At 40.0% G+C, this 16,977-nt stretch overlaps 1 protein-coding gene across 2 annotated transcripts; it reads right to left on the bottom strand.

The window, feature by feature from the left end:
• Nucleotides 1-1,910: 1,910 nt before the first annotated feature.
• On the bottom strand, nt 1,911-15,496 carry patz1 (POZ/BTB and AT hook containing zinc finger 1). 2 transcript variants are annotated; one of them, XM_068316156.1, is made up of 5 exons: nt 14,261-15,496; nt 12,523-12,586; nt 12,239-12,410; nt 9,910-10,068; nt 1,911-5,358 (listed from the first exon to the last, which is right to left on the bottom strand). In XM_068316156.1, the coding sequence occupies exons 1-5, from the start codon at nt 15,487-15,489 to the stop codon at nt 4,880-4,882; spliced, it is 2,103 nt and encodes a 700-aa protein (XP_068172257.1). In that variant the 5' UTR covers nt 15,490-15,496; the 3' UTR covers nt 1,911-4,879. The 2 variants fall into 2 exon arrangements, with proteins under 2 accessions (XP_068172257.1, XP_068172258.1); XM_068316157.1 differs by lacking the exon at nt 9,910-10,068.
• Nucleotides 15,497-16,977: the final 1,481 nt, after the last annotated feature.

Below are 16,977 nucleotides of genomic sequence, written 5' to 3' on the forward strand. Positions count from 1 at the left end.
ACATCACCCCAAAGGGCTTCAATGTGTGCATTTTTAGTGACCTCCCCATCCATGGAGACTGACTGACTGACTGATCTCCCGAAGTCTACAAATAATTCAGGAGTAGGCAGTTTTTGTTGCTTCAATCTGTGAGAGTCTCAACAAGATCCCTGAACTTCCCTTCCTACCCACATAAACTACAACAGCAGTGTCATCAAAGTATATATTTCTGTATGTGGCAGAATAATATAGTAATAGATATTATCAAATGGATAAAATGGGTTAGTGAATTATGTGGAATTCAAGCATGAAACTATAAATGAATAATTTGGTAAAATCATTTTACACGTTAGAATGTTTTGAACGATATCTGAAACAGGACTGCGGAATAAATATGTGAACATGGAAAATAAAACTATATGGAAGTATTTTTCATTAGTTTACAGTATACTACTACATGTAGATACTAATGACGGCATTACTACAACATAAGCAGGTTATCATTTTGACAAACAACAAAACCTGACTTCTTTTTTTGTTGTGGGGTCGCTATTAGGATGATTAGTATTTATCTGTGATTCATCACCTTCACCCAACATATAGACTTAAAGTGGAAATGCCAAAGATTGGCCCACAAAAACACAAATCATGAAAAACAGAAATGCATAATGCTCAATGCACATACATAATGCACAACGGTCCTGTTTCACCATCCACTAGGGGAGAGCTGGTTTTGCCTCATTTGGTTCTGCTGTGGTTTTGGGGTTTTGGCAGAGTAATCTTAAACTATAACTTTTTTGAGATCAATGACTTAGGCACTGTCTGGTCTGTCCTCAGAGTGGTGGATCCTCGGCAATCGGTGACCTCTGTGTGCTTCATCGGCTGGTGGTGACTCGCTCTACTGGATGGATCTTTGTCATACATTTATTATTGTTGTTGTCATTGTTATTATTATTGTGTTGTTAATCTGTACATGCGATATCTATTACTTCGTCTGTCCACTCCTGGAAGGGGGGTCCCTCCTCTGCAGTCTTCCTGAGATCTCTCCCATCCATTTTTTCCCCTGTTAAAAGGGTTTTGGGGGGAGTTGTTCCTTATCCAATGTGAGGGTCGTACTGCTCACAGTGCACAAAGGTCAGAGGGATATCGTCCATGTGCACACTGTAAAGCCCTTTGAGACATTGTTTCTGAATCTGGGCTATATAAAAATAAATAAACTTGAAACTTGCTTGTACTCACTGTGTATCTGCTACAGTGTCATTGCTTGGGTCCCAGAGCTCATAGCTGGATCCTGCTGCAAATTTCAAACCTGGCACTGCTAGCATGTTCGTCACCTGTCTTATCAGTAGAGGATCATTCTGTACGTGTCCTTACCTGTCAGTATACTACTACATGTAGATACTAATGACGACATTACTACAAAATGAGCAGGTTATCATTTTGACAAACAACAAAACCTGATTTAAAACATTTGGATAAAGCAACAAAATCAGTTTTGCTAAATACTGCATAAATGCATGGAAGACATGGCTTCATAATAGTACTAGACCTTTCAGCAGCAAAAAAAGCATGACTTCAGTTTGCTTTGAATCTACAAATTCACTCCACAAGAATTAAATATCTTGGTTCAAGTTTCCATAAGCAGTACAGAAATAAGTATGGAGTCATAACGTATTTAAGCGATCAGCTGAATGGCATTAACATATTTTAAACAACTAACAATTCGTGTAACCTACAGCATTACTAGTTTGTCTGCAGCCTGCCTTTCCCAACATCGTGGGTATAGCGCCCTCTACTGTTGAAGCTGTATGACTCCATCATAATGTGAGGGTATATACAGGTATGTGGATATGCATTGTCCTCCTTGTATCTCAGTCCAAGCCTTATGTCTATCATTAATACGAGCAAAGAAAAGTTAGGATTTCTGTCAATTTCTATTTATTAGATGCTCACCTCTGTACCAACAAGAGAGATGAGACTCAAGAACAGAGTACAAAAACAAATATTTATATAAAAGTATGCTTATATTGAAACATGTCCAAAGATGTTATAACAAAACAAGTTGCTCACATGTTTTAAATCTTGTTGAGCATGATGATAAAATACCAAGTTAACATAACACATTTCTGTGGTTTTATACAAAAGTGTCAATGCAAGTCACTCTGTACAAATCTTAACCTGTAGAAAAAAGAACCTTTTTTAATCCACTGCTGTGCACAATCAGTAACTGGAAGGCACTTTTATACTTCAGTACCAACTTGAAAACAAAAATATACATCCCTGTTAAAGAAATAACACTTTAACAAAGGAACTAACTTTTCTTAAAGTGTTCCACTTGTTTTCAAATAATGGGTAACAAAACCACATTATCATTTCAATGAGTAAATACGAGTGCAGAGTGGATCAAGAAAGGACAAAAGACTTGGTTAAATACACAAGTTGTGCAGCTGGCAGTATGAGGGCTACCAGAGCAGATAGACATTATGGCAAACAGTGAAACTAGTCCTGCCACCAACCAGTGATCGACATTCAGCTCACCTCACACGCCAGAACACGCAGTTTACACTTTCAATGAAGTGGCCATAACTTAACACCGCTCCAGTTGATAGACAAAAAACTATATACAGCACCTCTATTGACAAACACTGATCATATTGGTTGGTTCATATATTTTTATATGTATGTGTATATATATATTATATATATATATATATATAGGCATACACATAAGGGGTATGTGAATGCTATGTACACTTATTACAATCACAAAGAAACCATAAATAATACAGGAATGTATTGAATTTAATGGACTAAATTACTCACAAATAAACAAGAAGCAGAGAACAGTCTTATGCACATGTAGAGGCACACATACTCAGAGAAGCAAACCGACACATACAAACCTTCACTGTTGGACTGAATTTGCATTAGTATAATTTTTCATGTTTTACACTCCAAGAATAAACACTGACCTTTGAGAAAATTATTAATCAAATGGTATGTGACTGATGTGAAGGTGATGCCAGAAGATGCGATTCCTTTTAATACAGATCTCGCTCTTCTTCATGATTAATGTATTGCCACTTTATTGTACACCTTTCTGACAGAACTGAAACCAAACTCAGACATATTTAAAAGGAACTGATTTTACACAATGTTTACTTGAATTAAATTGTTTTTTAAGATGCCAAACTATGCATATATTATTCAACATTGGACATGCAATTACTTTTCAAATAAAAATAATACAAAGTGGAAAAATGGATCTGAAGGGTTTCTCAGATCCACCAACCTACGAAAGAGAATTTACTAAAGTGATGTGATGTGTCTTCAGATTCTACACTTTAAATTAAACACTTAATAATGGATGGATGGCTTGTTTCTTGACCTAATAACCATAAGTATAAACATCAGACATCATCTACAAATGGCACAAGCTGCAAACAGGAAGTGTATGAGCAAAGCAAAGTGAAAAAGAGTCAAAATGAGCCCAAGCATAAGACCATGTAAAGGTTGCATGACATTTCATCAGTCCAGTACTTCATGAATCAGAATGTAGCTCCCTTGTTAAACACATAAACGGACATCTCCATTTAATATAATTTAGGGTGGATATTGATAAAATTAACAACTTTTTTGTTTGAAAAAGGTACACAAACAAGTGGATGAATAATAAAATATAATCTACATTTCTCAAAATATATAATGAAAATATACCTGATCTTGGTCCCTATTTAATGTATAGAGCTAATTTAATACAATTGTTAATGGGGAGGGGTGTAATTCCTAACAAGCTCAAGGTACTTTTCCACACTGATTTTATATGCTTCATTTAAATGCCAACAATAACAAAATGCCATCAAAATAATCAGGATTTCAGCTATTTTCAATATGTTTTTTAATAAATTATCAAATAAAAACAATAAATAAATAATTGGAACAAAATGGTAACATCCAAGTGAGCTGTCAGTAGATCTTCATTTAGGGAACATTCAATCGCAGCAGTGCACTAGCTCCAGGGTTCGCAGAGGCTTTGTTCAAATAATAGAAAACGGGAGCATTCAATAAAAAAATAAAAAATCAACTAGTACCTGTGGGCAAGTTTTGAATTAGCACTGGGGGTTGGCTTTTTTTTTTTAATTTCAAGTGATTTTAAAGCAAATTGCTTTTGAGAAACATTAATTTCTGCTAATGATGGTTTGTGTTGCTGTTTTAGATGATGTTTATGTGGTGACGGCTGTATGTTTTAACAATAACAATTTTAAAAGTGCTTCATAACTGTAATCCTGGAGATGGTAATTAATATAGTTATCAATAACCCCCGGAGGCCAGACACTTGCTTTAGGATGACAATAAAATTTCTTTAAAATAAATGACATGTAATTTGCCTCGGGCTTGTTAGGAATATTTCTTGGAATATAAACTTTTCATAGGAAAACTGCTGTCAAAATTAAGGCCAATTCAAATCCCTGCCCTTAATTTAAAAAAAAAAGACACACAAATTAAATTAACAACTCACTTACAAAGCAATTACTTGTTTTACATTGTACTAAAGAAACATTTGTGTAGCTAAGAAAGCTAAATAACATATAAAGCCAAAAGCAAATAAAAACATAACTTCAACAAATGTACATAAAATACATGATATAAAACCTTCATGTCTTTCTTTATAAAGAAAACTTTAAATTGAAAACACCATACACACATTTCATACTCTGACAAAGTAGAAAAAGTAAGAACTGTATGGAACTCTGTTACAGAAATATCATATACACATTAACCAACGTCAGACAGAAAATGTAGTCTTGAGGCAAACTCCTTCCAAATTCAGAGCATCTTCTGTGGGTAACCCAGCTTTGTCCAAAGAATAAGAGGCATTGCAAGAATTTAAGCAAATTGTTCACTTCCCTCCAAAGTCGATTCCACTTTGCCCTGCCTCAGTATCCACCAGTGAAGAGGCAAATGCAGACTGGACTATTTGAAAGCCAAATGACTCAAGTAGAGACATGTTTTGTTGAGGGGAGAAGGGAGAAGTCAGAGAGGGGGTCAGCTCATTTAAACCTGACCCTGAAACACCGTGGGTCTTCTGGGCTTTGTGAACTCTGTGCTGGTGCTTGTTGAGGTAGGACTTGGTGCGGAAGGCCTGACCGCAGATGCCACAGATGAACTTCTTCTCAGGGTCCATCTTGGGTTTAGAACCTTCTGGAGACCCCAAGGCTCCGACAGAGGATCCATTGCAAGCTAAAGAGGTCATCTCAAGCTCTGGCCCATCTGGTTTGTGTGGTGATTTAAGCTTGTCACAATTAGAAAGCTCCCCGAAAGAAGGATCTGATTCTTCTGTTTCCAAGTGAGGACACTTCCCAGCATTTTCCTGACCATCTGTGGTGAACACCGCGTTGATAGGATGGCACAGAGTAACAGACAGAGAAAGACAGAGACAAAGGGAAAAGGAAAATTAAAGGCACAAATTAGCACTAATGAACAGATTTTGTCTGACACAACTTGAATCCAGTGGCTGGTTGGCACCTGCAGAAATTACAATATTTAACTTGTAAGACAACATGAAGCAAGAAAGCAGAACAAATTTTGACCAGTAAGTTTGAAAAAAAAAAAAAAGGACTAAATATTAATAATTTCTTGGAGATAATTTCTTCAAAATATGGTTACAGCATCAAACTGTACAATCATTTATTTCACAGTGGATCTGCAGAGTATCCAGTGATAATTCGGTTGTGCTCATCCAACCAGTGGAGAGTGCTAGCACCATGCTGTCAGCCACCCTCTATACTGACCTGTGACAGGCCCATGGACAGGGAAACCAGGCAACCCACCAGAGCGACACTCCCAGAAATACGGAGCCCCACCTGCCTTCCCCATGAGCAGTTCACGCTGCAGGCCCAAGGCGGCAGGGCCAGGGTGGGGGCGAATTGGGTGTCCAGAGAGCCCATGAAAGCAACCCTCTGCCTCAGATGAGGTGAGAAGCCGCTGGCAACTGGCATACAAGTCTACACAGCACCCAGCCAAGGAGAAAAGGGGGGTGGGGCAGACATAACAGGCCAGCGGAAATCATATGGACAGAATTACCTTCATTTAATCACTAATATTTGAAAAGTTGTTTGTAAATGAGACCAGCTGCTAGACAGGTTTATTGTTTCATTGCCATGTCCATGTGTAAGTGGAGTGGAATGAGCTAACATATTGGTGATCATTATTTTTAACTGAATTATTTGTATAATTGTTGTACCAGTGACTATAATGTTTTTAAAGACATTTAGTCATTCAGGTCATGGTAGATCTCAGTGTTGAATAAGTCGACTGGACTTGTAGAATAAGACTGAAGATGTTCCACCTAAGGATGGTTCAGGAAGATATTCATACAGGTCCAGTTGACTGTTTTGACTTGACAACACAATTCACCTGTCCTCTTATGGTCCTTTCACTATTGCAGAATGAAGATGATTAGTTGAGTAATGTAAACATATCTTGTGAAGTAAAAGAGCGAATCAGTGACACTGAAAGCATTGGGAATAGCCAATTACGTGTCTGCATGTATGTCTAATCTATTTAATCTGGGTATCAATACATGTTTTTAAGATATGTGGTATTGACAGTTTTGACCACTACCTTCTAAGTTATTTTGCTCTCATCAAACATTGGAAGACAGCCAGAATGTTCTCAGTGGTGTTTGGTTTTGCTGAGATGTCAATATAAACACACTTTTTTCTTTTATTTTTTTTACAGAATTAATTTGACTCAAACTATCAACATAAATATTTCAGGTAACATTTTATGGCAAAAGGTATTGATTTAACAACCATCTACCATTTTTTATGAACGTAGTTTGCCCAGGTTTGAGGAGTGTTTGAATCTGAGTAGGCTATAATGAAAACATTTTATTAGCTTTGTGGGAGAAGATACTGACATATGTTTATTTGCTACTTAATATACTTCATAACTTTTCAAATAACTAATTATTAAAAATTTAAAGTATAGAACCCAAAATGCTCATCAAAAATTGAGGTGAATATAACAACTGCTCAAAAACACTGACTAAGGAGGGACAATGCCTTTTGTTGTTTATGGATACATTTCATAAACATCACCCTATTAATACAAGGAAGCAGGTTCTATCAGTTATTTTAATGTGGCTTTGTAGTAACAGTAAAATAATCTAATATGAAAAATACTTCTCCTTCCTTTATGCCTCAGCTGTTTTTTTTATTACTGCTTCCATTAGTATTTAAATTATTTGCCAACTTCATTGTGAACCTTTTCATTCCATTTCTTCGTTAATTTCTCTTCCGTCACAACTCTATCTAACTTTTGGTCAAAGCCTATTATGGTGACAGAGTGTGACCCATATTAACTCAGCTACCTCATGTAGTATTAATGATGCACACATGTGGACATGCTATGTGAAAACCATGCTATGTGGTGGAGAAAAGATGGTATGAGGGTACAAGGCGGTGGGTGGCAAACTAAGAATTTCCAACTCTGATACAAAGCTTAAGAATTCAGTGTTTTCCTTCTTGCAGACATATTTTATAACCAACTCAAAAAAATAGCATATTATGAAATAGTCACAATATACAGTATTTCTATATCATTGTTGTTACAACTAGTAGTAGTAGCACTAGTAACAATGACCTGAAAACGACTAAAAGTCTCGTTTAAAAAAAATAAATTGAACATCTGTGGTTTTATAAGAAAGAAGGATCCTTGAAAAATAACTGATGATACGCAGGATATAAGCTCACTGAATGGAGTGATAAGGCGGATGTCATTAAGAGGTTGGGGAAAACTTTTTCAATAGCACATTTTAAGTTTGACATTACGGTGGGTATCTATCTGTGACTGGTCTAGAGTGTCAATGCCAGGAAAAAATTTATTGATTTTCATCGATTAATTCCTCCACTATTATGCACATTCCATAATGTCATACATGTAAACCATACTGACAGAGGGATCATACTCGTGAAGATAGGTAAACTAGTTGGAAGCATTTCCTCATGTAGAGATAGTTAGTGCCCACATTTGTTAAATACTGGGTATCTGTAGTCTAACATTAACAATTGTTGGTGATTTTACTTCCTTTCGGTGGGGTGGAGAGCAGTAATATCCGTCCTGCCTCTATCTGCTTGGAGGCCATTGTTTGACAGGTGGTCTAGAAGTGATGGAAAACCAACATTCAAATTTTCTTGGTGTGATAGTCTGCGGTAGACTGTTACAACTATGCATGAAAACATTTCCAAGACTACTAATTATCAACTTATATTTTTGTGGGATCCCTTACTAACTGTTAATCTAAACAACAACCACAAAGTTTATTTATTACTGTATATAAATGTACTGAAAAATACAGACTTGCATGAATGCATAACCAATGTTTAGAAAAAAAATGTGCTGCCTATAAAAAAAACTACTGAAATGCACGACCACTTTAACGTTTTGCGAGTCCTTTCATATGGTAACCTGCCCATCTTGACACAAACGAGTCCAACAATATAACAACCCAAACTGACTTGAACATCTTAAAGTCACGTCAATGAAAGCTCAGTAACTTCAAAATACAAAAGATTGTGACGTTTCTTCTTGCCAGCGCCGAAGCTTTTCTCCTACGAAGCAAAAATTTCTAGGGTAAATAATGCACACTGGACTGTTATAAAAATCTTTCTCAAAATAAATCTAACAAAAGGATACTGTCAAATATCTATCAAAAGTTATGATTATTAATATCAGCTGCAGCATAGTGTCTCCCATAATCCGATTTCAAACACAGTTAACAAATGGGACAGGGCACGTCCGGTTTTAATGCCTTACTAGCAACAGTATGACTATAAAGCAGGTCTCATTCCAATCAATAGTTTTGATTGTCAATCTTGGTTTACAAATTAGCAGAATGGTATATTTTGAGTCTAAGAACTGATACCTGGAGTGTAAGTATGGGATGCATATAAAAGGCAGAGGAAAGCACTGTATTTTATGTTATTGTTGTACCTCACAGTTAATTGTCCATTTTCACTATGCTTTGCTTCTGTCACAGAGAAGGCACATCAAAAAAGATCAATATGGACTACACAGCAGGATGGATCATGCAACACAAAAGAATTGTTTGACAACTGCTGATGGACCAGCCAAGGATAAAACTAATAAAAATACATCAAAGCCATGCTGGACAGACAAATACACAAATAAGCAAAAGAGACTCTGTTCCAAGTTCTTAGATGGTCATCATGATTAGGAATCATCAGCAATGACATCTAAATGAATCTCTCTGTCTGGCCACCACCTATTTGCAGAATAACAAAGGGCTTCTTCACTATAAAATAAAGTTTGAGTAACGTTGTAGAGTGAGGTATCTGGTGTACGTTTGTCCAACTTTTCATAATTTCCACTACAATTGTAATTCTCCAGAATGGATGAGTCCATGGAACTTATGAGAACAGGCGGACTCAAAAGTTTTAAAGTATTTAAAGTTTTAAAACCTTTATTTTCTTCAAGTTTGCTTAAATTTACAGCCTATGAACATTTCAAAATAAAAAACAAATATTTAAAAACATTTCTATGTGGTTATCAGCAATGAAAAGCAGATGCATCCTTGCTGAAATTGGTAGTTAGAAGAGAGGATGACCTTAAAAAGGTGTGTAACACCAGCATTTTTCTTTCCATTTCATTACCAGAAAGAAGTTCAATTCACACTGCACCCTCCCAGATTAAATGAGACAAACAGTTAGCTCGCAGACAAAAAAATCCGCTCATGAAGTTGAAATTCAGTAAATGTTTGAGTGAAAAGCTTTGCAGCAGAGGTTGATGTATGCTTATGTTTCAAGCAAACGCACAAAGATGCAGAAGCATTTTTCTCCAAAGAGCAGCACAGTATATGAAAAGCCAGGAAAATGAAATTTTGGGATGGGGCGGGCGGCTGCTTGCCTTCCACTGAGCACTGGCGTCCCATGTGGTAAGGGTTGCCGTTGTGCATCTGCAGTTCCCCCCTTGGCTCAGGGAAGGTGTGCATTGTGGCAGTGGGGGGCAGTTGAGAACCGTGGTGTGTCTTTATGTGCACCTTTAGGTAGGAGGCAGTGGAGAAACCTGGGACCAGAAGAACAAAGAACAAGGCAGTTGTTTGACACACTCGAAGGCCTTGACTCTGAAGAGGGGCGTGAGAACATGACAGGGTATTGGATGTCAATGAAACAACACACTGGTGGACCAGAATAACCCTGGAAAACAATGATTTACTGGGGGGGAATGATAATAGCATCCACTGATGATCACCGTGTAATGCACAAAAAAGATATTCTATTACCCTTGTTAAAGTATAATTGTCCTTGTTTCACCTGTTGATTATCAAATGATACATCAGCAGGTAGAAATGCTCATTTTCCTGCTTGCCTCAAAGGAACTGAGAATTTTCAATTAACAAAATGTCTCTACTACGGCAATAATTTCAATCTCATCTCTATCGTGATTAATATTTTTTTTTCTTCCAAAAATTACACCCATCCCCAGTGTTCTTAGGTTATGTTACTTCTGAGCACAAAAAAAAGAGGAGGAAGCCTGATATCTTCAGCAGGTAGCACACCTAGTCAACCCATATCTCCAACAAACACTTCTTCACCCATTATCATTTTTGTATTTTCATGATCAAAAGTTAACATCATGACTCCTTTCTGTCATGTTTTCTGTCACCCATCAATAGAGGTACCCGTTCCACAGATCAATAACAACAGACCACTGACAGGTCAATTGGACCAGTCATTTCTTCATCCGCACTGTGTAGGCTTTTCCCACCTCTTGTTTTTCAGCAATCTGCAGCCTTTTCTCAAAACAGTGCATGTCCTTTTTAGAATAACCATATATTTAAAAACAAAATATATGAATAAATAATAGGTGATATGGTGGTGCAGAGGGTACCATAGTAGCCTCACAGCGACTAGGTCCTGCACTCAAATCCACCCGGGAGGACCCAGGACTTTGTCTGTTCTCCCAGTGTCTGCATGGGTTCTCTCTGGGTTTGCCAGCTTCATCCCACCACAAAAAAATACTCGATATAAATGAAGTGGTGACCGTAAATTAACCACAAGTATAATGGAGAGTCTAATTGCAGTGGTTACATCATTGTAACCAGTAGATAGCGCTTTGCTTCACAGCAAGAAGGTTCCAGGTTTGATTCCACCTCGGACCATTCTGTGCACAGTTTGCATGTTCTCCCCATATTTGCATGTGTTTTCTGGCTTCCTCCCGCCTCAAACAACATGAAACTTAGTGTGAACTGATTGCTCGAGATAGTCCACAAGTGTGAGAGTGAGCTTTGTTGTCTCTTCCCTAATGCAGTCTCTTTAAAACATTTTCAGATAAGCAAAGATGAATTGATGAATAATTGTGTTGTTTGTTGTTTGTCTTTCTATGTGTAACCCTGTAATAAACTGGTAACTTGTCCAAGGTGACCCCCATCTCACACCCCAATTCAACTACGACAGGCACCAGGCCTCTAGTAAGTGATTAGAGAAAATGAATGAATGATTGTGTGCACACAATCTTCAAGGAAGGTCTTCAAGGAAATTGGTATAAAGTTCACGATAAAAAAAAGATGAATGGAGCTAATCGTAGGTAGACCACATTTCAGACTTAATTGGACACATTTTCACAGACCTTTCAGATTCCGATAAGATGGGAAAAACAAGAAGAAACCGTTGAAGGCAGTGTAGCTAAAGTTCAATCATGGCACAATAAATATGTCAAACATAAAAGAGAAGAACAAAGTGAAGTGAAAAAGTAAAGAAAAACTCCTTGATGTAATTAATGAGCTCCAAGACCACCAGCAAGGGAATTGCATACCTCCACTTCTGCTTTGCATTTGCTAGGACCTCACCTCAAGCTCCAAAACCCATTGTCATGTTTATTGTTGTCAAAAACCTTCATAAACAAACAGCTTACAGACATATCCCTTCCCACATGTAGACAGAGGAGGTTCTCATATTCATTTCACTAATCTGGTTGCCATGGTAAGAAAAATGAAAATTCTGTAAAAAAAACAAAATGTTGGGGCACAGATAAGCGCATGGTGTCGACATGCAGCACACATCCAGAGGCCTCGCAGTGGCCTGGGTTTGATTCTCGCTTGCAGCACTTTGCCACAAGTCAACCTGCCCACTGTTCCTCCTCATTATCCATCACAAATCAAATATTTACTAGAACACATTTACTTCAGATGTGCTGGTGAAAGTGTAACGGATATCAAGGTATTTCAAACTATTACCTTTATTGCAAATGCCACAGTAGTTATGTGTTCCTTCACTGTGTTTTTTGAGGTGGTCTGTCATGTAGGCAGCTCTCAGAAACTTGCCGCATACTTTGCAGGGGATTTTGTCCTCATGGCAAGCAAGGTGTGACCGGAGGCGATCTCTTGTTGCAAAAGAAGCATTACAAATCTGAAAAACGTAGAAAACAGCAGGTAAAAACTGCTCTCACAAATTACTTTTTAAATGTGTTTTAGCGTTCACTATACTGCACTAAATATCACATATAGAACCAAAGCGGTACCTGGCACTTGTGGGGTCTCTCTGTTGTGTGAACCTGTTTGATATGCCCATTGAGGTGGTCTGGTCTGGAGAGACAAGAAGGAAATCAGTACTTGCAATTTTTTAAGTTGATCCATGATTACGTTATACTTCTTCTCTATTTGGGGCGGCAGTGGCTCAGCGGTAGAGCAGAGGTCTTGAAGACAGATCGCCCAGCCATCGGTGGATCGATTCCCGCTCCCGCCAGAACATCTCCGGAGTGTGAGCTGACGGTGGGAGGCGTCAGCTCACCTCCCAGCCACTGCCGAGGCGCCCTTGAGCAAGGCGCCGTCCCCCTTACAAGCTGCTCTATTGGGGCGCACTCCAGGAAGCTGCTGCCCGTCACTCTGCCTCCCGATGTACAGCTTGATGTTGTGTTTGTATACTAACTGCATGATTACAGGCCCCTTTGTGTGCTGTGGTTGTTTCAGGGGCCTGTGCATACATAGTGTGTGTGAAAAACTAACACAAAAAAAATGTAACAAATGTACACCTGAGTGACAAATGTAATTTCCCCTAGGGGATCAATAAAGTGTATCTTCTTCTTCTTCTTCTTCAAATAGCTAAGGATCTATTTCATTTTCTTACTATTTCCATCCCAAACCTAAGAGGAAAAAAAATCACTCCTGTTAGTTATACTTTACAAAGGAAGCTCAAATTACACTATTGTTTTTGAATCATGTGCTTAAGAGCGGTTGTCAAAACATACACTTGCACTATCATGGTGGATGTTGATCTTTGGAACAAACCAACACAAGTCTATCTCATGCCCATCTTGTGGATCTATGGCTGATCCACAAGGTGGATCCATTAGTTTCTTTTCAGCCTGTTAGTCTTCCACCAGACAAACTATTGTTAGAACTGGTAGATTATGTAACAAACATGTGTGGCAAACACAGATTTGCACAGATCTGTAATTAAAAAAAATAAAAAATTTGATCAAATGTCATCCACCTGTCCTCTACCCATTTGTCAATGCCATCATGAGAATCCTATACATAGAACTGAAGGTAAATGTGTCAGAAATAAAATGGACAATTGTTTTGTTTGTAAGGAAAACATTTAAATCTACCAAAATGATGACAATTATAACTGATTGAGTCAGTACAAGAATATCAGTAAATTTTGATATTGCTTAAAAAAATTATTCAATGTCCAGCCAACAGGAGCCCCTCTATTGTTAAATCTAAATGTTACAGGAGGCCCAAAATGTATTTTTACAAAAACGCAATTCAGCATTTGTGATGATTTTAGCAAACTTTCATTTGCTCCAAAACATTACTTTGATAATCTACATGCATTTTGACCTCCACCGATGTGCATGGTGACACACATTCCAACATGTCTTGAAAACACAAAGTCTGGGAAGCAACAGTTCTGTATGTTGACAGCAGTATGAAATATTGATTTGTGGTAACATCTCAAAGTGTGCAGGGAACACAACAGGCTTTTATTTTCGTCTCGTTCCTGACATTGAGCTGCTGGTGACAGCTTTATACACCTGTACATGTGCGAGCATCATCTGGCTGATGCTCAGCAGTCCTAAAACAATCAATCAATCACTTTTTCGAGGAAGTAGATTTGCATCTGTAGTCGTGGTAACAAACAACCCTACCTGTGCAAATCTTTATGAGATTCTGGACCCCTGAAGGCACTGAGGTCCAGTGTAGTTTGTGTGTGACTCTCAAAACATAGACCAGGGGCTGAACGTGTCCACTTACCTTGAAAACCCTTTCCCACAGCTTTGACACACGTAGGGTTTACCCACAGACCCGTCGTGGGATCTCACGTGGTACGACATCCTGTCCTTGCGTTTGAACCGGAGTCCACACACGTGGCACGCGTACGGCTTTTCCCCGGAGTGGGAGAGTTTGTGTCGGTTCAGGTGGTAAACGTCCCGGAACACTTTCCCGCAAATGTCACAGCCGACGTGCCTCCTGGTCCTCTCCCTTTTGCGGCCGTTATCCAGCGTCAGACCTCCGTGGATTTGCTCGCCGTTCTCCATCAGAGAGTGAGACAATGAGGACGATGACAGGCCGTCACAGAGGTTGTTTACTCCGCCTGCGTGGGCTCCGTGTTGCGCTTCGTGGTGCTTCAATCGAGACGCCTCCGTGAAAGCTTTACTGCAGCTCCCACAAGGAAACAGTCCATTGTCTTTCTGCGTGCCGTGGTTACAGTGTAAGGCTTCCATCACACCGCCGCCTTTCTTCGGTCTCCCTCTGGGCTTTTTGAACCCGGGGGTGCCATTGTTTTGTTGAAACGCGTTCCCCGCCGGTATTTCCGTCGAAGGAGACACCGACAGTCCGTCCACGGACTCTAGCATGGGCACCGACGACTCGCTGCTGTCCACCAGCAGCACGGCGGGGGTGTCACCCCCACTCCCGTCCACATGCATTTGCGGATTATTAGCAAAGCTTTGCCCGTTCATCAGCAGCCCGGTTCCGTTCATCAGGTCCTGCTGGAAACCCAAATCCGCTCCCACGGTGGCATGAAACAGGCTGGCGTCCCCCCCACGCGAGGTGGGGACCAGAATCTGCACGTTGGACTGCTTGATGACCTCCTGACAGATCTCGATGACTGACCGCATCAGCAGGAACTTGGCAGCTGTCATCAACTCCGGGAAGCACTCCAGTCGCACCACGATCCTGGAGGTGTAGGCGAAGTCCAGAACGTCTTTAAAAACTTTCGGACTGATGGTGTGCATTTCCAGCTCCTTGGCGTCTCCGTCACCATCCGCCTGGCGGCTGAACACCGACTCGAAATACTCGCTGCAGGCGGCCAGCACGGCTTTGTGGGCAGGAAAGCTCTCCTCGCCGACGCGTAAGATCACATCGCAGAATCTGCCTCCATCTTTCCTCTGAATGTTGAGGTTGTGTAGCATCTCCGCACTGTGCTTGCTCACCTGGTAGGTGTACGACGAAGTCCAAGACGGCTCTGCTACCTTCTCCATGCCGAATTCATCCAACAGCGGACCGGTACCGACAGCGGACGGAGGAAACGTGGGTTCCGTGAAATGGTTTCGAGCCGTCGACTCGAGCTAGCTACAGAATCCAGACCCCACCGCCACTCCCCGTCGTTTAGCATCTGACGTTTAACTAGCAGCAGCAGGGAAAAAATGGCAGCCCCCCAGCTTCCTGTGAACTTTGACCCCGGTTTCTTGAGAGGTGGGGGGGGCTGGAAGGGGGGGGGGTCGCTGTATTTTTGGATAAATAAATCTTTGTCGAACGGTTGATAAAGATTTTTTTAAATACTGCCCCAGTGTAAAATAAAGCCCTTAGCGGAGCCCCAGCAGCGGGGCGGGGGGTCGGGGGGGTTCACCCGCCTTGCCCGTAACGTTCACGCGCAGGTCGCTTCATGCTGCTGTCGGTTCGAACCCCTCCCCCAACGAGAACACAACAGAAGCGCCGTCCCTCCGTCCCTCCGTCCCACATGTGATCGCATCTCACCGGACAAGTAACAAAAGACTGTGTGGACAACAGGGACGGGAAGCCCGTTGACCACCAGGACACACAAAAACACTCGGAAATAACGTGTAGAATAATCGAAGTGTTTGATCAGACAGTATTGATCACGACCTTGTGGGTTGTTGTTTTTTTTTAATATCGGGGCCCCCAAAGGCAGATTTCCATTGAAAACAAAATGTTATAAAAAAATGGATTGCACTTCCTCAATAAACCAATATCAGCAGATTTGCACCCATTAATGTGTGTGTTCTTTTCTTAATGTTTATTATCCTACCCTCAAAATTAAAGTCAGTATTGACAGCTTTGTCCACCGAGACAGTCTAAAGGAGTGTGTACCAAATGAACAGGTGACATTCAGTTTTTCTCCATATGTCTGTACATCATACAAGTCTTTTTTTGGCGGGGAAGCTGTGAAAAATGTAAAATAAAAAGAGTTTACCTTGATTTCCAGATTATTGACCCATATTTAATGGGAAGTTAGAAAAAAAACAAACACATTTGAAATGTTGAAACACTAAAACAGATAAAAAAAATTTATGTTGGAATATGATGTCAGCCATGTGTTCCAAAAAGGTTGAGACAGGGTCATGTTCATCAGTGTTGCATTACATCTTATAACAGTAATGTGTGTTTGGGAACTGAGGAGACCAAAGATTAAATTCAGCCATATTTATTAATCTCCAGAGGGGAAATTCTCTTTACACTCACAGTACAGTATATACATATACAGTATACAGTATGTGTTAGTCAAAACACACACAATGTCGTGTACAGGCCGCTGAAACACAACACGCCTGTAGGGATGCAGTTAGTCCAAGCAGTACAAGGGAAGCAGAGTGATGGGTCACAACTCCAGGGTGCGCCCCACATGAGCAGCTTGCAAGGGAGGATGGTGCACTGCTCAAGGGCGCCTCAGCAGTGACCGGGAGGTGAGCTGACACCTCCCACAGTCAGCTCACACTCTGAGGATGTCT

This window comes from Antennarius striatus, chromosome 5, assembly GCF_040054535.1.
Source record: "Antennarius striatus isolate MH-2024 chromosome 5, ASM4005453v1, whole genome shotgun sequence".
Lineage (NCBI taxonomy): Eukaryota > Metazoa > Chordata > Actinopteri > Lophiiformes > Antennariidae > Antennarius > Antennarius striatus.